Source organism: Pristiophorus japonicus, chromosome 3 (assembly GCF_044704955.1).
Source record: "Pristiophorus japonicus isolate sPriJap1 chromosome 3, sPriJap1.hap1, whole genome shotgun sequence".
NCBI classification, from domain to species: Eukaryota; Metazoa; Chordata; class Chondrichthyes; family Pristiophoridae; genus Pristiophorus; species Pristiophorus japonicus.
In genome coordinates this window covers 109,685,615-109,707,886 of record NC_091979.1, presented here as the reverse complement: position 1 = coordinate 109,707,886, position 22,272 = coordinate 109,685,615, and the positions used below count along the sequence as shown (strand labels likewise).

Here is a 22,272-nt window from a genome sequence, read left to right as displayed (position 1 = left end):
TCGAAATAAAGTAAATGAGTTGACGACACAAATCATTACAAATGGGTATGATTTGGTAGCCATTACAGAAACATGGTTGCAAGGTGGCCACGACTGGGAATTAAACATACAGGGGTATCTGACAATTCAGAAAGATAGACAAGAAGGGAAAGGAGGTGGGGTAGCTCTGTTAATAAAGGATGATATCAGGGCAGTTGTGAGAGATGATATTGGCTCTAATGAACAAAATGTTGAATCATTGTGGGTGGAGATTAGAGATAGTAAGGGGAAAAAGTCACTGGTGGGCGAAGTTTATAGGCCCCCAAATAATAACTTCATGGTGGGGCGGACAATAATCAAGGGAATAATGGAGGCATGTGAAAAAGGAACGGCAGTAATCATGGGGGATTTTAACCTACATATCGATTGGTCAAATCAAATCGCACGGGGTAGCCTGGAGGAGGAATTCATAGAATGCATACGAGATTGTTTCTTAGAACAGTATGTTACAGAAGCTACAAGGGAGCAAGCTATCTTAGATCTGGTCCTGTGTAATGAGACAGGAAAAATAAACAATCTCCGAGTAAAAGATCCTCTCGGAATGAGTGATCACAGTATGGTTGAATTTGTAATACAGATTGAGGGTGAGGAAGTAGTGTCTCAAACGAGCGTACTATGCTTAAACAAAGGGGACTACAGTGGGATGAGGGCAGAGTTGGCTAAAGTAGACTGGAAACACAGATTAAACGGTGGCACAATTGAGGAACAGTGGAGGACTTTTAAGGAGCTCTTTCATAGTGCTCAACAAAAATATATTCCAGTGAAAAAGAAGGGCAGTAAGAGAAGGGATAACCAGCCGTGGATAACCAAGGAAATAAAGGAGAGTATCAAATTAAAAACCAATGCGTATAAGGTGGCCAAGGTTAGTGGGAAACTAGAAGATTGGGAACATTTTAAATGACAGCAAAGAATGACTAAGAAAGCAATAAAGAAAGGAAAGATAGATTACGAAAGTAAACTTGCGCAAAATATAAAAACAGATAGTAAAAGCTTTTACCGATATATAAAACGGAAGAGAGTGACTAAAGTAAATGTTGGTCCCTTAGAAGATGAGAAGGGGGATTTAATAATGGGAAATGTGGAAATGGCTGAGACCTTAAACAATTATTTTGCTTTGGTCTTCACAGTGGAAGACACAAAAACCATGCCAAAAATTGCTGGTCACGGGAATGTGGGAAGGGAGGACCTTGAGATAATCACTATCACTAGGGGGGTAGTGCTGGACAGGCTAATGGGACTCAAGGTAGACAAGTCCCCTGGTCCTGATGAAATGCATCCCAGGGTATTAAAAGAGATGGCGGAAGATATAGCAGATGCATTTGTTATAATCTACCAAAATTCTCTGGACTCTGGGGAGGTACCAGTGGATTGGAAAGCAGCTAATGTAACGCTTCTGTTTAAAAAAGGGGGCAGACAAAAGGCAGGTAACTATAGGCCGGTTAGTTTAACATCTGTAGTGGGGAAAATGCTTGAAGCTATCATTAAGGAAGAAATAGCAGGACATCTAGATAGGAATAGTGCAATCAAGCAGACGCAACATGGATTCATGAAGGGGAAATCTTGTTTAACTAATTTACTGGAATTCTTTGAGGATATAACGAGCATGATGGATAGAGTCGTACCGATGGATATGGTGTATTTAGATTTCCAAAAGGCATTCGATAAGGTGCCACACAAAAGGTTACTGCAGAAGATAAAGGTACGCGGAGTCAGTGGAAATGTATTGGCATGGATCGAGAATTGGCTGGCTAACAGAAAGCAGAGAGTCGGGATAAATGGGTCCTTTTCGGGTTGGAAATCGGTGGTTAGTGGTGTGCCACAGGGATCGGTGCTGGGACCGCAACTGTTTACAATATACATAGATGAGCTGGAAGAGGGGACAGAGTGTAGTGTAACAAAATTTGCAGATGACACAAAGATTAGTGGGAAAGCAGGTTGTGTCGAGGACACAGAGAGGCTGCAAAGAGATTTAGGTAGGTTAGGCAAATGGGCTAAAGTTTGGCAGATGGAATACAATGTCGGAAAATGTGAGGTCATCCACCTTGGAAAAAAAAACAGTAAAAGGGAATATTATTTGAATGGGGAGAAATTACAACATGCTATGGTGCAGAGGGACCTGGGGTTCCTTGTGCATGAATCCCAAAAAGTTAGTTTGCAGGTGCAGCAGGTAATCAGGAAGGCGAATGGAATGTTGGCCTTCATTGCGAGAGGGATGGAGTACAAAAGCAGGGAGGTCCTGCTGCAATTGTACAGGTTATTGGTGAGGCCGCACGTGGAGTACTGCGTGCAGTTTTGGTCACCTTACTTAAGGAAGGATATACTAGCTTTGGAGGGGGTACAGAGACGATTCACTAGGTTGATTCCGGAGATGAGGGGGTTACCTTATGATGATAGATTGAGTAGACTGGGTCTTTACTCATTGGAGTTCAGAAGGATGAAGGGGGTGATCTTATCGAAACATTTAAAATAATGAAAGGGATAGACAAGATAGAGGCAGAGAGGTTGTTTCCACTGGTCGGGGAGACTAGAACAAGGGGGGCACAGCCTCAAAATACGGGGGAGCCAATTTAAAACTGAGTTGAGAAGGAATTTCTTCTCCCAGAGAGTTGTGAATCTGTGGAATTCTCTGCCCAAGGAAGCAGTCGAGGCTAGCTCATTGAATGTATTCAAATCACAGATAGATAGATTTTTAACCAATAAGGGAATTAAGGGTTATGGGGAGCAGGCAGGGAAGTGGAGCTGAGTCTAAGGCCAGATCAGCCATGATCTTGTTAAATGGCGGAGCAGGCTCGAGGGGCTAGATAGTCTACTCCTGTTCCTAATTCTTATGTTCTTATGTTCTTGTCTGACGACTGAAAATAGTATGAAATTCTCGGGAATATTGGTCGGCCATGTTCATTGAAATAGCTGTCTGACAAGCTAAATCAAAAGTCAGTTAGGAGTTGTCAATAACTTTCTTCTGATCGCATCATTTTTCATCCCACAAACTAAACGGTCACGCAGTGTTCGGTCCTGAAATTTTCCGAAATTACTGTGAATGGATAGCTTTTTTAATGCTACAATGTACTCACTGATATTTTCTTCGGTTAACTGATCCTGTATTCCAAAACAATAACGTTCAGCAATTTCCAGGGGCTCAGGGCTGTCGTGCTGAGAATCTGCTTAAGAGTTGTATCCTTTGGCTTGACAGGCACAAGCACATTTTTCAAGGTTTCATACACATCGGGCCCTGCTTCAATTAAGAAAATAGCCCTTTGTCATTCCCACCACCCGGTTATGGTTTTCGTCATTGGGGACTTCAATGATGATATTTGCGGTGAAAAACATTTCTAGCTGCTCCACATACAATCTGAAACTTTCACAGTCTCGTTGAAACTTTCCCAAATGCCCTATTATTCCCATAGTCACAGCCATCTGGACTCTGGCAGTTCAAACAAGTGTGCTTGTAATTTACCTTGGATTTGTAGCTGTTAATCAAAACAGAGAAGCTCTCAAAGTCTCTCTGTCGGTTGGCTGAATCCTCCACCAACAAAAATTTCAGCTTTTTTTTTTCGATAAACCCATCTTCGTCACCATTGTGATATTTTCAGTAACTCACCGAAACACACACACAGCCTTAAGATGGCAGAACATACTGGAACTCACCAGTCAGGTGACCTGTTCCCTTTATTATTAACAGCACTGGCTGCAGTGCCACAGGAGTCCACAGGTGGAGCTATTTATATTACAGGATGTACTTGTTTTTTTTAATTCCAAGGCTAATTTCTAATCAAACCAGACAATAATCAACTGTCTTTGATAACCATTTCCTTGTTTTAACTTGTTTGCATGTACCTAGTATATGACATAATTTGTAAACTTCTGGTGCAAATATGTGATGCCCAGGATCATTTCACTCATCTGTTTACAGATTGAGAATGAAAACATGTTAAAGTTTGATAAAGTGATTGCAAATTAATTATTTTCAATATATTTATTTGGAGTACTGACCTTGGTTATTGTGCATTCCTGTTACCAAAGCGTGTATTGGTATTTTTTGTCTACCTATGGTATTATTTTAAAATGAAGCCAAGAACATTATAATCTGAACATTCACATTGATGTTTACCATGTTTACTGATAAATTTAAATTGTTCAAACTTTTGTTGTTGTAAAGGCTTCGGATGATGTAGCAAATCAGCTACTACCAAGTGACACGCAGCCTCAATCTCATCCAGTTATGAAAGGTAAGGCAACATTTGGAGTAAAAATAAAATGGGGAAGCTGGTTCAACCGTGGCTAACAAGGGAAATTAAGGATAGTGTTAAATCCAAGGAAGAGGCATATAAATTGGCCAGAAAAAGCAGCAAACCTGAGGACTGGGAGAAATTTAGAATTCAGCAGAGGAGGACAAAGGGTTTAATTAGGAGGAGGAAAATAGAGTGTGAGACGAAGCTTGCTGCGAACATAAAAACTGACTGCAAAAGCTTCTATAAATATGTGAAGAGAAAAAGATTAGTGAAAACAAACGTAGGTCTCTTGCAGTCAGATTCAGGTGAATTTATAATGGGGAACAAAGAAATGGCGGACCAGCTAAACAATACTTTAGTTCTGTTTTCACGAAGGAAGACACAAATAACGTTCCGGAAATACTAGGGGACCGAGGATCTAGTGAGAAGGAGGAACTAAAGAATACCCTTATAAAGCGGGAAATTGTGCTAAAGAAATTGATGGGATTGAAGGCCGATAAATCCCTGGGGCCTGATAGTCTGCATCCCAGAGTACTTAAGGAAGTGGCCATAGAAATAATAGATGCATTGGAGATCATTTTCCAACAGTCTATCGACTCTGGATCAGTTCCTATGGATTGGAGGGTAGCTAATGTAACACCACTGTTTAAAAAAGGAGGGAGAGAGAAAATGGGTAATTATAGACCAGTTAGCCTGACATCAGTACTGGGGAAAATGTTGGAATCACTGATTAAAGATGAAATAGCAGAGCATTTGGAAAGCAGTGACAGGATTGGTCCAAGCCAGCATGGATTTATGAAAGGGAAATCACGCTTTACAAATCTTCTGAAATTTTTTGAGGATGTAACTAGTAGAGTGAACAAGGGAGAACCAGTGGATGTGGTGTATTTGGACTTTCAAAAGGCTTTTGACAAGGTCCCACACAAGAGATTGGTGTGCAAAATCAAAGCACATGGTATTGGGGGTAATATACTGATGTGGATAGAGAACTGGTTGGCAAACAGGAAGCAGAGAGTTGGGATAAACGGCAGAATGGCAGGCAGTGACTAGTGGAGTGCGGCAGGGCTCAGTGCTGGGACCCCAGCTCTTTACAATATACATTAATGATTTAGATGAAGGAATTGAGTGTAATATCTCCAAGTTGGATGGTGGTGTGAGCTGTGAGGAGGATTCTAAAAGGCTGCAGGATGACTTGGACAAGTTAGGTGAATGAGCAAATGCATGGCAGATGCAGTATAATGTGGATAAATGTGAAGTTATCCACTTTGGTGGCAAAAACACGAAGGCAGAATATTATCTGAATTGTGGCAGATTAGGAAACGGGGAGGTGCAACGAGACCTGGGTGTCATGGTTCATCAGTCATTAAAAGTTGGCATGCAGGTACAGCACGCGGTGAAGAAGGCAAATGGTATGTTGGCCTTCATAGCTAGGGGATTTGATTATAGGAGCAGGGAAGTTTTACTGCAGTTGTACAGGGTCTTGGTGAGGCCTCACCTGGAATATTGTGTTCAGTTTTGGTCTCCTAATCTGAGGTTCTTGCTATTGAGGGAGTGCAGCGAAGGTTCACCAGACTGATTCCAGGGATGGCTGGACGGACATATGAGGAGAGACTGGATCGACTGCGCCTTTATACACTGGAGTTTAGAAGGATGAGATGGGATCTCATAGAAACGTATAAGATTCTGAATGGACTGGACAGGTTAGATGCGGGAAGAATGTTCCCGATGATGGCGAAGTCCAGAACCAGTTGACACAGTCTAAGGATAAGGGATAAGCCATTTAGGACTGGGATGAGGAGAAACTTCTTCACTCAGAGAGTTGTTGACCTGTGGAATTATCTACCGCAGAGAGTTGTTGACCTGTGGAATTCCCTACTGCAGAGAGTTGTTGATGCCAGTTCATTGGATATATTCAAGAGGGAGTTAGATATGGCCCTTACGGCTAAAGGGATCAAGGGGTATGGAGAGAAAGCAGGAAAGGGGTACTGAGGGAATGATCAGCCATGATCTTATTGAATGGTGGTGCAGGCTCGAAGGGCCGAATGGCCTACTCCTGCACCTATTTTCTATGTTTCTATGTTTCTATTTGGAGTGAAGAGCTACAGGTCACAATTTTCCCTTTGCACAACACATATGTAAATTAATGTACTGGATCATGGGTAACTGTCCATTTGCACAAAGCTGTTATTTCGCTCCGTCCCATCAGTTTCCTACATGTTAGCAGCAACAATATAAAAGCTGCTTTATTTGCATTCACCATTAGGATGGTGATGCACCAAATAAGGGAAAACGCTCTGGCACACACTGTGAGAAGCGACCTTAGTTTAGGCTTATCTGGATTGACTCCTAAATCCAACTAATAGCTTAAGTAGGTAAAATTGAGACAAATATGCGGTTATGCTTGCAAGATGGGAAATACATCTTATTTATTAGATATAATTTATGACATATTTTGATGGTCTTGTGTAGAAAAGTATAAAAACCATGCATACATGTTAAGCAAGGCAATGTCAAAATTCAGCTTTTCATTACCTTAATCGGTGTAAACTTTTTAGAAAGGATTAATCTGCAGTAAACATAATTTAAAAACCTGAAAATATCGGGATGATTTTAACCCATCATGCCCAAAAGAAACCAGGCAGGCAATTAACATTGTCCATGGGACTCGCCCACCTATGCCCCTCATTAGTCCTTCAGGCTATGATTTAACCTACTCTAATGAGCAGGTGAGAAGGATACCTGCTGGAAACCACTGTGGTCTTTTTTTAAGTGCAGATCGGCCTCCAATGATATCATTGTGGCCCGACTGCTGTTTAACCATGGGCCTAAGTGAGGAAGTGATTGCGGCTTCCCCACCAAGTCTACTGAGCAGAAAGATGGGCCATGGCCAGAAGAGGCATAAATATGTTTTCTTACTCTCTTACTTTCATTGTGGGGCTTTGTAGAACGAAAATGCTTCTTCAGGCTACACAAGGAAAGTTTAAGCCTACCCTGCCCTGGGCTCATCCCCGCCGATTGATTCACCCGAATGCCAGGAACTGTTCCTTCGGGCGATGGTTTGCCACCCACTCAGCCTCCACCTGCCTGATTCCCACCCAAGTTAATATCAGGCCTTATATTTGTAAAACGTAAGCAAAGTACTGTGGATTCAGAAAATCTGAAATGAAAACAGAAGATGCTGGAAACACTCAGCAGATCAGGGGGCATCTGTGGAGAGAAAACATTTCAAGTTGATATTGTGTAAGAGTATTTTATTGTTTACTTGAGGGACACCATTGGTGGTATTTCTCCAGCGATTTGAGATGTTTACTGTCTATGGTCCACGTCTCTGAGCCATATAGTAGGGCAGGTATCACTACAGCCCTGTGGGCCAAGTCGGTGTTCTCGATCAGGCCAACATCCCCAGCATCAAAGCACTGACCACACTTGAACAGCTCTGTTGGGCGGGCCACATTGTCCGCATGCCCGACACAAGACTCCCAAAGCAAGCGCTCTACTCTGAACTCCTACACCGGCAAGTGTTCCCCAGGTGGGCAGGGCAAAGATTTCAAGGATATCCTCAAAGTTTCCTTAATAAAGTGCAACATCTCCAGCGACACCTGGGAATCCCTGGCCCAAGACCACCTTAAGTGGAGGAAGAGCATCCGGAAGGGCGCTGAGCACCTCGAGAAAACAAGCGCAGGCAGCGGAAGGAGCATGCAGCAAACCAGACTCCCCACCCATCCTTTCCTTCATTGACTGAATATCCCACCTGTGACAGACTTTAATTCCCGTATTGGACTGAACGGTAGAGTGGAAGCAAGTCTTCCTCGATTTCAAGGGACTGCCTATGATGATGATGGTGGTGTTTACTTGAGCTTGGTTTTTAATCTGCTGAAGCTAATTCGCTGTCGAATTGTTAGTGTTAGTGGAAATGTAGCTTTGCAGTAAATGATCTACAAATGTTATTTTGAGTTACTGGTCAATCTTAACAGGGATGCAGTAATATGTACAATTTTTTTAAACTGAATTCATTGAAACAAATTAATATTTCGGTTGATTCAGTCTTGATTTTCAATAACACACCGTCTACTTAAGAGTTAAAAACTGTTTTATTTATTTTCCTGTGCAGACCTGCATAACTTTATGGGCTGGATTTTAGGCTTCTTTGTTTTTGGGGTGATAATGGCGGCGGGGCGCAAATATTAATGGCTGGGAATAGTTTGCGAGTTAATACTTGTTTGGAATAAGAACATAAGAAATAGGAGCAGGAGTAGGCCATATGGCCCCTCGAGCCTGCTCCGCCATTCAATAAAATCATGGCTGATCCGATCATGGACTCCACTTCCCCGCCCACTCCCCATAACCCCTTATCCCCTTATCGTTTAAGAAACTGTCTATTTCTGTCTTAAATTTATTCAATGTCCCAGCTTCCACAGCTCTCTGAGGCAGCGAATTCCACACATCTACAACAATCTGAAAAAATAAATTTCTCCTCATCCGTGTTTTAAATGGGCGGCCCCTTATTCTAAGATCATGCCCTCTAGTTCTAGTCTCCCACATCAGTGGAAACATCCTCTCTGCATCCACCTTGTCAAGCCCCCTCATAATCTTATACGTTTCAATAAGATCACCTCTCATTCTACTGAATTCCAATGAGTAGAGGCCCAACCTACTCAACCTGTCCTCATTAGTCAACCCCCTCATCCCAGAAATCAACCTAGTCAACCTTCTCTGAACTGCCTCCAAAGCAAGTATATCCTTTCGTAAATATAGAAACCAAAACCGCACGCAATATTCCAGATGTGGCTTCACCAATACCCTATACAGCTGTAGCAAGACTTCCCTGCTTTTATATTCCATCCCCTTTGCATTAAAGACCAAGATACCATTGGCCTTCCTGATCACTTGCTGTACCTGCATACTATCCTTTTGTGTTTCATGCACAAGTACCCCCAGGTCCCGCTGTACTGCAGCACTTTGCAATTTTTCTCCATTTAAATAATAACTTGCTCTTTGATTTTTTTCTGCCAAAGTGCATGACCTCACACTTTCCAGCATTATATTCCATCTGCCAAATTTTTGTCCACTCACTTAGCCTGTCTATGTCCTTTTGAAGATTGTTTGTGTCCTCCTCACACATTGCTTTTCCTCCCATCTCTGTATCATCAGTAAACCTGGCTACGTTACACTCGGTCCCTTCATCCAAGTCGTTAATATAGATTGTAAATAGTTGAGGTCCCTACACTGATCCCTGCGACATATTTCTGATCATCTCGTACCTCTCCAGTATGTGGTATAATGCAGTTCCTCATAATGATTGCCATTCTCTTTCAAATCTCCTCCCCAGTCTCCATCAGCATTCTGGGATAAATCCCTACGCAGTTATTTGATTTGAATCATTTAAGCCTGTGTATGATTTTTATCACATTTATATCAGTAATTAATACTGCCTTGGTTAACTTGGGGAGGGCATGTTATACATGTATTCCCTGGTAAATACTTAGAGGAAGTAATCATAGAATCATAGAAAAACACTGCACATAAGGAAGCCATTCGGCCCATCTTGCCTCTGCCGGCTCTTTGAAAGAGCAATCCAATTAGTCTTACTTCGCTGCTCTTTTCCCATAGCCCAGCAAATTTTTCCTTTTTGAGTTTTTATCCAATTCACTGTATAAGGTACTATTGAATCTGCTTCCACCAGCAGTGCATTCCAACTCATAACAACTCGCTACGTTAAAACATTTTTCTTCATCTCACCTCTGGTAATTTTGCCAATGACCTTAAATCTGTGTCCTCTGGTTACCCACCCTTCTACCACTGGAAACAGTATCTCCTTATTTATTCTATCAAAACCCTTCAAGCTCAAATTTCCCCTTATCCTACTCCACTCTAAGGAGAACAACCTCAATTTATCTAGTCTCTCCACATAACTAAAGTCCCTCATCCCTGATACAAATCTGGTAAATCACTTCTGCACCCCCTCCCAAGGTCTTGACTTCCTCGTCGAGCCCAGAATTGGACACAGTACTCCAGCTAAGGCCAAACTAGTGTTTTATAGAGATTTAGCATAACTTCCTTGCTTTTATACTCTATGGCGGAGAAATTGAGTGTATTAGCGCCTCCTATTTGCGCCCTGACCGGGCCAGTACCGCAAACGACTCCCGCTAAATTTGGCGGGAGTTTGGCGTTGCACTCTTATCTCCTGTTCCCAGAGATCATGACATCGTTGGCATGCGCATAGCCCCATTAGCGCCTCAGCATCTATATTAAGTTTTGCCCCCTGAAGCGGCACCGAGCGATACGCGTGACAGCTTCAGGAGACGCGTATCCGGCGGCCGGCCGCTACCGGGGCGGAATTTAAAAAGAAGGTGTTGGCTGCTGCTGAAACAAACTCCCATTTTGTTTCCTACTCTGCTTGAGCGCCGGGCTGATCGCGCGGCACCCCTGCTCCCTGGTGGTCTAGGTAGGTGGGTTCCTCGTATGCAGAGTATGCAGCTTGGGCCTTTCCCTTTAATTCAGGGAAGAGCCTCAAGTATGTGGCAGCACTACTCGGCCCAGTGTGTAGCACAGCTGAACCGTGCGCCCTGCTCCCACCCCAGGAAGGAAGTGGCGCGTTTGATTTAGCGCTCCACTTCCTTTCAGGTGGGTTAATCCCAATTTATCGCGAGAGACGAGACTTCTGCGCCTGTTGCCCTCACCCAAATTCTAAGCCCATGTGTCTATTTATAAAGCCAATGATCCCATGTGCCTTTTTAACAGCCTTCTCAACTTGTTCTGCTACCTTCAAAGACTTGTGTACGTACAATCCCCCCCCAGCCTCCCTGTTCCTGCACCTTTAATATTGTACCATTTAGTTTATATAGCATCTCCTCATTCGTCCTACCAAGATTTATCACTTCACACTCTGTGTTAAATTTCATCGGCCATGTGTCTGGCCATTCACCAGTCTATGTCTTTCTGAAGTCTGTTACTATCCTCCTCACTGTTTACTACATTTCCAATTTTCGTGTTAAGTGCAAACTTTGAAACGATGCCCTGTATATCCAAAAATCCAGATTATTAATATGTATCAAAAAGAGCAGTGGTCCCAACACCAACCCTGGGGGACACCACTGCACACTTCCCTCCAGTCTGAAATACCACTACTCACTGCTTTCTGCCCCTTAGCCAATTTCGTATCACCATTGCCCCTGCCTCTTTAATCCCATGGGCTTCAATTTTGCTAACAAGTCTATTATGTGGCAGTTTATCAAATGCTTTTTGAACGTCCAACTGCATTACATCAACCGCCCTCTCCATTATTTCAATCAAGTTCATTAAACATGATTTGCCTTTAACAAATCCATGCTGTCTTTCATTTATTAACCCATATTTTTCTAAATGCCGAGTAATTTTGTCCCAAATTAATGTCTCTACAAGTTTCCCCACCATTGATGTTGGGCTGATTGGCCTGTAATTGTTTGGTTTATCCCTCTCCCCTTTTTTGAACAGGGGTGTAACATTTACAATCTTTCAGTCCTCAGGCATCACCCCCATATCTGAGGAGGATTTGAAAATTGTGGCCGCTTCCGTAATTCCCACCCTTACTTCCCTCAGCATCCTAGCATGCATCCCACCTGGACTGGGTGACTTTTCTACTTTGTGTGCTAAAAACTATTTAAGTACCTCCTCTTTATCTATTATCCTATCCAATTACTCTACTGTGTCCTCCTTTACTGTGACATTAGCAACATCCTCTTCTTTTGTGAAGACAGATGCAAATAACTCATTTAGTACCTCAGCCATGTCCTCTACCTCCACAAGAAGGTCCCTAATCAGCCCCACCCTATGACTACCCTTTTACGATTTATATGTTTGAAGACTTTTGGTTTCCCTTTTATGTTAACTGCGAATCTATTCTCATATACTCTCTTTGCCCCTCTTATTTCCTTTAAGTTGTCCCCTGTACTGTTTGTTTTCAGCTTGGTTCTCTGCTGAATTATGAACCTGAAATTTATCATAGGCTTCCTTTTTCTGCTTCATTTTAAGCTCTCATCCAGACATCTCTAGCTTTGGATGCCCTTCCTTGCCCCTATTGGGAACGCTTCAAGTCTGTACCCGAACTATCACCTCTTTGAAGACCTCCCATTGCTTATTTACTGTTTTACCTGCCAATCTTTGATTCCGACCACCTGGGCCAGATCCCTTTTCAACTCATTGGGACCAAAATTCACCACCTCACAGCCCGCTGCCAGCAACTGCCACCCACTGCCACCAACATTCCTCCTGAAGATCGACCCAGTGCCACATTGTAGGTGGCCTTGAGCGGGCTGCACTGGGCGGGTGGGGAGAGCCGCCAGGAACCGCCCGCTGACATCAGCGGACGGCCGAGTGGCACAACTGACCTCCCGCCCGCCTGGTCCTGTGGGGCGGGAGCCAGCGGCAGAATGGGGGCGGACCGCTGTGTGGAGGCTTGTCTGTCCCCGACGGTAAGTCTGAAGAACCTGAAAAAAAGGAAAGTGAACATTTTTTTTAAATTTTCAACAGCGACCTACCTGAAGGCCTTCGGATAGTTTTTTTATTTTTTACTGTTGATTTTTTTTTTCAGGTCTTCGACCCTCCATGGGCCCGACTCCATCCTCGGCGGCACTTGGGCGGCAAGCGCCCCTGCCACCAAGAATGAGAGCTCCCGCCCACTGCCGCCCAGATTGGCGGCGTATGTTGTCCATTTGCCTCCCGCCGACCTTCAAGGGACCTCGGCGATGAATATCCCGCTCAAAGTACCGTCCGGTACCTCGGTGACACTTTGGACGGCACTTGGATGGGCGGAGGCCTTGATGAAAATCGGCCCCATAGAAATTAGCCCTCGTCCAGTTGAATATTTTCACATTTGATTTTACCTCGTCTTTTTCCATCGCTAATCTAAACCTAATGATATTGTGATCACTGTTTCCCAAATACTCTCCCACTTAAATATGCGTCACTTGTCCAGAACTAGATCCAGCACTACTTCCTTCCTCATTGGGCTGGAAACACACTGGTCAAGAAAATTTTCTTGTACACATTTCAGGAATTTCTCCCCTTCTTTGTCCTTTACACTGTTATTTTCCCAGTCTATATTAGAATCTTTGAAGGCCTCCATTATCACTACTCTGAAGTTCTTGCAACTTTCTGCAATTTACCAGCAAATTTGCATCTCTATCTCCTTCCCATTATTTGGTGGCCTATAGTATACACCCAGCAGCATAATGGCTCCTTTATTGGTCCTTAATTCTAACCAAATAGATTCTTTCTTTGAATCCTCAGGTATATCATCCATTTCTATTGCTGTAACAGTGACTTTGATCAATACTGCCACAATCTCCATTTTGTTTCCTTCTCTATCTTTCCTGAATATATTGTAGCCAGGAATGTTGGGCCCAAGTTTCGGCCTCAGTTGCTCCTGATTTTTTGGAGCAACTGGTGTAGAACGGAGTATCTTAGAAATCGGAATTCTCGCCATTTAGTTTGCTCCAGTTCTAGTCAGTTAGAACAGTTTCACTTTGGAACAGAATTTTTTTTCAAAAGGGGGCGTGTCAGGTCACTTACGCCTGCTTTCAAAGTTTCGGCAGTAAAAACTTACTTCAAACTAACTTAGAATGGAGTAAGTGAAGATTTTTGTACGCTTGAAAAAACCTTGTCTACACTTTAGAAAATCAGGCGTAGGTTACAAATCAGGCGTAGGGAATGGGGAGGGGGGGTTTAAAGGGAAGTTTACAAACATTAAACACTTCAGTTTTACAAATAAAGAGCCATCATCAATAATAAATGATAAAAACATCAATAAATCAACCAATAAATCAATCCAAAAAAATTAAAAAGAAATAAAATGTTTTAAAAAATCAATAAATAAAACATTTTCTACTTACCGACTGCAGCACCCGGAGCCCTCCAACAGCGTGCTGGGATTCCCCCCTCCAGTGTGTCTCTGTCAGTGTCTCTATCTCTCTGTCTGTCTGTCTGTGTGTCTCTCACTCTCTGTCTGTCAGTGTCTGTGTTTCTGACAGCAAGGGGAGGGGGAGGAGGTGGGTAGAGGGAGAGAGGGGGGCAGGGGGAGGGGAGGGAGGGAGGCGAAGGGAGAGGGATGGGGAGAAGGGGGAGGGGGGAGAGAAGAAGGGGAAGGGGGAGGAGGAGAAGGAGAAGAGGAGAAGGGGGGGAAAAAGGAGAAGGGGGTGGGAAAAAGGAGAAGTGGGGGGAAAGGAGAAGGGGGGAGGGGAAAGGAGAAGAGGGGGGGGAAAGGAGAAGGGGGAGGGAGGCTGAACGGGCCGGACCCGACCGGGCCCAAGACTTCGGGCAGGGCCCGTCCCCAGCATCAGATTTACAGGTAGGTGGCGTTGGGTCGGGTCGGGAGCGCAGGTCGGGGTCGGGAGCATGGGTCGGGTCGGGGGGGCGGAGGGTGGTCGGGTCGGGTCCGGTCCGGGGGGCGGTCAGGAGCACGGGTCAGGTCGGGAGGGGGGAGGGGGGAGGAGGGAGGTCGGGTAGGGAGGGAGTGCGGGTCGGGTCGGTTCGGTTCGGGTCGGGGTGGGGGGGGGCGGCAGAGGGAGGTCGGGTCGGATCGGTTCGTATTGGGGGCGGGGGGAGGGAGGTCAGGTTGGGTCGGGTCGGGTCCGGGTGGTGGGGGGGGCGTCGGGAGCGCGGGTCGGGGGGGTGGTGGGAGGGAGGTCCTGGGGCGGGGGGCAGCGGGAGTCGAGTGGGGTCGGGAGGAAGCAGGAGCTGGGCGTGGGAGGCAGCCTTATGCATGCAGCCCCAGTGAGGCCATTTGGCCAGGGCTAGGGGCTGCGTGCTTCGGGCCCCTCCCACACAGTTTTGGGCGCCTGGAGCTACTGCACATGCGCGCCCACTGTAGCGCGCATGTGCAGAGGTCCCGGCACTGTTTTCAGCGCAGGGACCTAGCTCCGCCCCCCACAGCTCGTGCTGCGCTGCGCCTGACTCCAGAGGACCAGCAGGGAGCCGGAGAATCTGTAAGTTTTTTTAGGCGCACTTTGTGGCTCGAAAAACGGGCGTCCAGGTCGGGGCTGTGCCGTTCTAGGCGCGGCCCGAAACTTGGGCCCGTTAAGTGCACATTCCTCCCCTTGTATGAGCCAGGTCTCCACTATTGCCACTATATCATAATTCCATGTGGATGCCGTGGCTGCAGCTCACCAACGTTACCATGTACCGGGCATCCACAGGCATGCACTCTAAACCACCTTAGTCTGCCTCACATTCCTTCTTCCACCTCTTCCCCTCCACCCCCATCTAATCCCTTCTATTTCTGAACTACTCTTTATTCTAAATCTGTCTCTCCCAGTCCCCTGTGCAGTTTATGTGTCCTCCCGAATGCTTCATCCTGGTGTCCCTCCCCTTAACAAATTAGTTTAAACCATTTAGAATATGCACAATGTTGTGCTCATCCTCAGCTTCAAGCTATTTGCATCTTTCTTACCTCATCTCTGCCTGCCCTCTTATTATTATGATATTAAAGGATTTTTTTTTGCGCTCTGCACTTTTCTGCATTTCATTTGGTCCCATGATCACCCTTTTACTGTGTTTCTGCATGTTCCTATATTCTTTCCAGTGAACCCTCACCCCTTTCTTGTGGAGGTTGGGTTTTTTCTCTTTGTCTCTTTTGATTTGTTTGTTAATCTATTTAGGATCACGTGTGTGTAGTCTGAGGTTGTTGGTTTTAGGTATATATTTGTCCTCCATGCCCAGGATTATGCTTTTGAAGGTGTTTCACTTGTCTTATACTGAAGTGTTGATGAACATCCTGCAATCTGTTTCCTTTTGTTGTTAATTTCTTCAAATTTCGCCCTTTTAAAGTTATATATTTGGATCCTGGTCTTCGATATTTCTGAACCTCAGATCATGTTAAAATTAATCATTCTGTGGTTACTGCCCCCTTTAAATGCCAACGCAAAACCAATCTATTTGATCAAGGAGGCCGATTCTTGGGTTGGGTGCACATTGGGCGGGCGGTGGGCAGAGTGATCAGGCTACCCACCGAAGCACATCAGCGACAGATCCAAACTATTTTCATAGTTAGGCCTCTTCTACATAATTTTGGTAAGCTACCAGCCATTGGGGGCGGGCGGGGAGCAGGGATTGGGGGGAGGGGGGGAGGGGGGGAGGGGGGCGGAATCTGGCAACTTCTCCATGGAGCCAAGCTGGAACTATTTCCTTATAGAGTGGTGGAGATGAGGCAAACCTTGGGAGGTTTGGAGAGGGTGCACTGCAGATCAGAAGAGAGTGGGAAGAGATTTCTGTGGGGCCAGGAGGAGATTTAAAAAGCATCGCTCTTTTGTTGCCATTTTTAAAGCGGCCTGCAGTGATCCTATTAAGTAAGGACAGCTGGTTAAGCAGTTTTACATCTAATATCACTCCGCTCTGTCCACTGTTACTTGAAAATTATATCCAGGTCCTACAAACAGCATAGGACGCTGAGTGAAGTGGTTTACTATGGCTTTGGGCATTCATTTTTGAAGCCCGCTTGAAAATGAAGTTGGCCGGACCTTGGGTGGCTAATGAGCAGTCGGTCTTTGTTCTTACCACTTAATTTTTCAGCGTGAATGAATCGTTAGACAGACAAAAATTACCCCCCTCAGTATGATCTTTGGCACTTTTGGTGGTGCACCCTCAAGTCCCCCTCCCAGGCTATATTCTGTGCCATTGCTTCCCTCAAGGTTTCCTCCAAGTGATGTTCAACATGGAGGAGTCATCATAGGCGGTCCCTCGAAACGAGGATGACTTGCTTCCACGGCAAAAAAAGGATGAGTTCACAAGTGTTTTAATGAAGGACCTGAACTACATCCTAAAGGGTGGAAGACGCCTGTGCTTGGATTTCTTTTAACGTGGGGTGGCCGTTGCACACCAGCCACCACACGGGCTTGACAGAGCTAGGTCTTGGTCCAGTGGCAAGGATTACCCAAGACAACTGGAGACCAGCTCTGCTGCACGGAGCTAGTGTGCACACACATCGCAAAGGGCTGGCCCGTGCTGCCTCATGGCTCCTGGCCCTGAACTCGCGCCTCCCCATGGAGGAGTAATGAATTGTCAGTTAGTGATCTGCAGGAGGATTCCTTGACCTTGTTTGACTTAAAGCCATGAGACTTCATTGGGTCTGGTGTCAATATTGGGGACTCCAAATTCCACACAGCTGTGTATCACTGTGTCCCCTCCTCTGGTGGGTCTATTGTGCTGGTGGGACCGAAGATACCCAGGGATGATGTTTGAGGAGTTGAGGCTATTAGTTAATAGAGTTGATTCTGTGAATATGATTATACCAGGTTGATAGGTTTGTCCAAAATTCTTCTTCCTATTGAACTTTGTAGCAATTGTTTATGACTAAGTGGCTTACAAGGCCATTTCAGAGGGCATTGAGAGATAACCGTGTAGCTTTGGACTGGAGTCACATATAGGCCAGACTGGGTAGGGGTGGCAGGCTCCCTTCCCTGAAGGAAATAGTGAACCAGTTTAGTTTTTATGCCAATCTGGAAGCTATCATCTTTATTTGTTTTGGTGCTCGCCCACAAATTAACAGATTTATTGAATTCAGTGTCAACACTTGACATGGTGGGATTTGAATCTGCCCTTCTGTGTTGCTTGTTCATTACCAAAACCTTTTGGTCACTGTACCAATCCCTATATGAACCTTTTCCTTTAATGGAAGTTCTTTAGTGATATTCTATTATCCTTCATGTTTGTTAAAAAGGGGAGAGAAGAATAAACAGCGTAACTACAGATCAATTAATGTCTCATGTCAAACGATGGCAAATTCTTAGAATACATCATTCAATATAAAAATGGTGAGCATTAAGAAATGCAGCAGTGGATGAAGGACAGCTATCATGGATTTGTTAAATGCAAATCATGTTTTTTTTAAACATAATTGTTTGGATATTTAAGGGGAATCCAGTAGATGTGCTGTGTGCAGATATTCAGAAGGCATTCAGAGTAAGGTGTCTCTCAAAAGGCTTGTAAAAATTCAGGCAAAAGCTATGAGGAAAAGGAGCAGCATAGTTGGAAGTGGTCTACCTCGTGTTCTCGGCAGATAAAGTGATTGATCCCCTCTCCCCCACCCCCCCTCCCCACCAGCCAGGACCCTATCTGAGGCCCGCTGCCAGCAACGTAGGAGCCCAAAATTGAAATCCCCTTTACCGCTGCGCTGCCTGAGGATGTGCAGCAGGCATCAGCAGCTTACTGGTCTCATGTAAATGAGGCTCGAGGCCCAGTATCATGTGTGCCCCGGGCCTACCCATTCTAGCTCAGGGATCGGCGCAAATCAATTTGTAAGCCAATAGGTTGAATGGCCTCCTTCCATCTGTAAATTTGTACGGTTCTATGATTCACGAAATGCTTCATTCCTTCATGTCATACCTTATCACCTATCACTTATTCCCTGCTGCTTAAACCACATTCTGTGTTTCTTCATCACAATGGTAGGAAAATTCAGCATAATAACAACAATTTGTATTTATATAGCACCTTTAAAGTGGGATATAAAACAAAAGGTTTTGACACCGAGCCATATAAGGAGAAATTAGGGCAGATGACCAACAGCTTGGTCAAAGAGGTAGGTTTTAAGGAGTACCTTAAAGGAGCAGGGAGAGGTAGAGAGGTGGAGAGATTTAGGCAGGGAATTCCAGAGCTTAGTGCTTAGGCAACAGAAGGCATGGTCACTAATGGTTGAACAATTATAATAATGGATGTTCAAGAGGGCAAAATTAGAGGAGTGCAGATATCTCGGAGGTGGGGGGCGCGGGGGTGGAAGGTGGTTGTGGAACTGGAAATTACAAAGATGGGGGGACGAGGCCATGGTGGGATTTGAAAACAAAGATGAGAATTTTAAAATCGAGGCGTTGCTTAACCGGGAACCAATATAGGGGTGATGGGTGAACGGGACTTGATGCAAATTAGGACACGGGCAGCCGAGTTTTAGATGACCTCAAGTTTATGTAGGAGGCCAGCCAGGAGTAAGTTGTAACAGTCAGGTCTAGAGGTAAAGGTATGGATGAGGGTTTCAGCAGCAGATGAGCTGAGGCGGGATGGAGCCAGGCGATGTTCCAGAGGTGGAAATAGGCGGTCTTATTGATGGCATGGATATGTGTGCGAGTTAGGACACAGGCAGCCGAGTTTTGGATGACCTCAAGAACTCAGAAAAAAAAAAGACTTACATTTATATAGTGCCTTCCATGACGTCACAATGTCCCAAAGCGCTTTACAGCCAATGAAGTTCTTTTGAAGTGTAGTCACTGTTGTAATCTCGAAAACATGGCAGCCAATTAGCACATAGCAAGCTTCCACAAACAGCAATGTGATAATGACCAGATAATTTTTTTAGTGATATTTGAGGGCCAAATATTGACCATCACAGTGGGGATAACTCCCTTGCACTTCTTCGAAATAGTGCATTGTGATATTTTACATCCACCTGAGAGGGCAGACAGGGATTCAATTGAACGTCTCATCTAAAAAACGCTACCTCCAACAGTCCAGCATTCCTTCAGTACTGCACTGCAGTGTCAGCCTAGATTTTTCTGCTCAAGCCTCTGAGTCCCACAACCTTCTGACTCAGAGGTTAGAGTGCAAGCAACAGCCACGGCTGACAGCATTTAAAACAAAGGGCTGAGAACGAGTTTAAGGTTGTAATTTAGTCTTACAATCCCTTTGATATTGACAAAATGAACATTGTTCTCATGGTGTAAGAAATAATTAGAACTGTTTAATTAAATTACACAGCCTTAATTCGCTGAATGTTTCCTATAATCCTCCATTTAAGTACTTTTTATAAGTTCTCAATTGTGCAAAGTGAGAAATACCCTTGGTTTCTGCACATACGTTTTATAAATGTAATATTAAAAAAAGTGTGCATGAATGCCAAAACCCTGAGAAGAGGTTTTGATGTTTTTAAGTGTGACAGCAAAATTTTGGGAGTTTATGCAGTTGACAGAATCCTGAGATGTTGTCATTGTCTTAAAATATACTCCTAGCCATTTTTTTATTATACATAATGATATTTTCATGAGATACTTTACATATTTTGCGTGAATAATATTAGCGGGAAGATTATCCTGAGCCTGCGCCCAGATGGACTGGACCACCTGAGCTTAGCGAATATGGGAAAATCAGGCAGTTCGGAACATACGCTTCGAAAGGAACCCGCCTGATTTTCACTTCATTAGTTTAAATGAAAGGAAAATTGCGCAGGTGCCATTTACAGGCATGTGCTACAATCAGTCTGGTTTTCCCATATTTGTTTTGCGCTGTTTATCCAGTGTTCCTGGATGCAGACCCAGGAAAATCTATTCTAGCAATTGGACTATTTTTTCTTTCAAAATGTTTTTTTTCAAAGAAGGTTCCCAATACTGTAATGTACCTTGCGAGTTCCTGTTTTCAACAGCTGCTGGTGAATTTCTTGTGTGAGTCTAGTGAGTGTCAACAAATTATTCAGCCATAGAGGACATCAGAATCAAGCCCAATCTTGTTCTCATCAGACATCCATGCACATGCACTATTCAGCGAGGATCACTGAATAGTGGTATCATTTTCCCCTCCCTCGTCCTGAGAGAGAAGAAACCTAGACTGGTGGTGGATCTGCCAACCTGTGACATTTTACCTGCTATAACGAGGCAGCTGTAGAAATTATGGGGGTGGGGTCCATCGGTGAGGAAGAGCTTGGTGTCTTTATGAAAGCCCCAACAACTTACTGCTAACCCTTCATACTGACTCAGTCTTACTAGCAGACTAGCCTTACCACAATGTGCACAACTATTCGAAGCATTGTCCATGAAAGCACATGTTACTTTTCTCTTTGTTGATACCAAGTATAAGCAAGCAGTTGGCCCATCACTTGAGGACCTGTCAAGCATTCCCCAGCACATACGCACCAGCAAAGAGCATCCTCCCTGGCAGAATCACAAGTCAGGAAAGAGCAGGTGGTGACGCACCCAGTACTAATGAGGAGGAGCAAGTGGAGGTGGAAACAGAAAAACAGGCACAAAGTAGAAGGAGGATTAGGGCCAGGCTTTCCTCTGCTACAGGGCCCATGGATGTATGTCTTATGGGAGCTGCAAACTGACGGTAACTCATTTATGAGTAAAAACACTTCATGTAATCCTTCAAGAATCTTCTGAGTTGCCTGCATGGTATGCTGGAGACTGCAAAAGTGTAGACATGCAAGAGGGTTTTTGAAAACCACAAAAATCTGCAGGGGATCAGCCAAAGAAAAAAATCCAAAGTCTAGAGACAATTTTATTTAACTGGGCTATTCAGATCTGGGCTCCAATTTACAGGAGGTGCTCACTTCTGGCCTCGAGCGGCTAGTGGATCAGCTTGAAAGAATTTTAATGATAGGCTTTGCATGCTTAAGTGGTGATCAAGTATCTATTCCACAAAGATCCTGGTCATGCACAAGACCCACCCAGCAGCTGATCCATGGCAGAGATGGCAGAAGGCATTTGACAAGGTGCCACATAAAAGGTTACTGCACAAGATTAAAGTTCACAGGGTTGGGGGTAATATGTTAGCACGGATAGTAACAGAAAACAGAGAGTCGGGATAAGTGCTTCATTCTTGGGTTGGCAATCAGTAACTAGTGGGGTGCCGCAGGGATTAGTGCAGGGACTCCAACTATGTACAATCTATATTAACGACTTGGATGAAGGGACCGAGTGTAACGTAGCCAAGTTTGCTGAAGATACAAAGATGGGAGGAAAAGCAATGTGTGAGGAGGACACAAAAAACATGCAAAAGGACATAGATAGGCTAAGTGAGTGGGCAAAAATTTGGCAGATGAAGTATAATGTTGGAAAGTGTGAAGTTATGCACATTGGCAGAAAAAAAAATCAAAGAGCAAGTTATTATTTAAATGGAGAAAAATTGCAAAGTGCTGCAGTACAGCGGGACCTGGGAGTCCTGGTGCATGAGACGCAAAAGGTTCGTATGCAGGTAAAGCAAGTGATCAGGAAGGCCAATGCAATCTTGGCCTTTATGGGTAGAGCTGCGAAACACCAAAGGACAGAAAACG

The 22,272-nt window shown here is 44.5% G+C and overlaps 1 protein-coding gene across 1 annotated transcript in view; it reads left to right on the top strand.

Moving 5' to 3' along the window:
- myo3b (myosin IIIB) overlaps positions 1–22,272 on the top strand; it is an 839,677-nt gene that overhangs the window by 688,247 nt on the left and 129,158 nt on the right. The window contains exon 31 of the mRNA XM_070874695.1: positions 4,196–4,265. Coding sequence (XP_070730796.1) covers positions 4,196–4,265 — 70 coding nt within the window. The remainder of the gene's footprint in view (positions 1–4,195; positions 4,266–22,272) is intronic.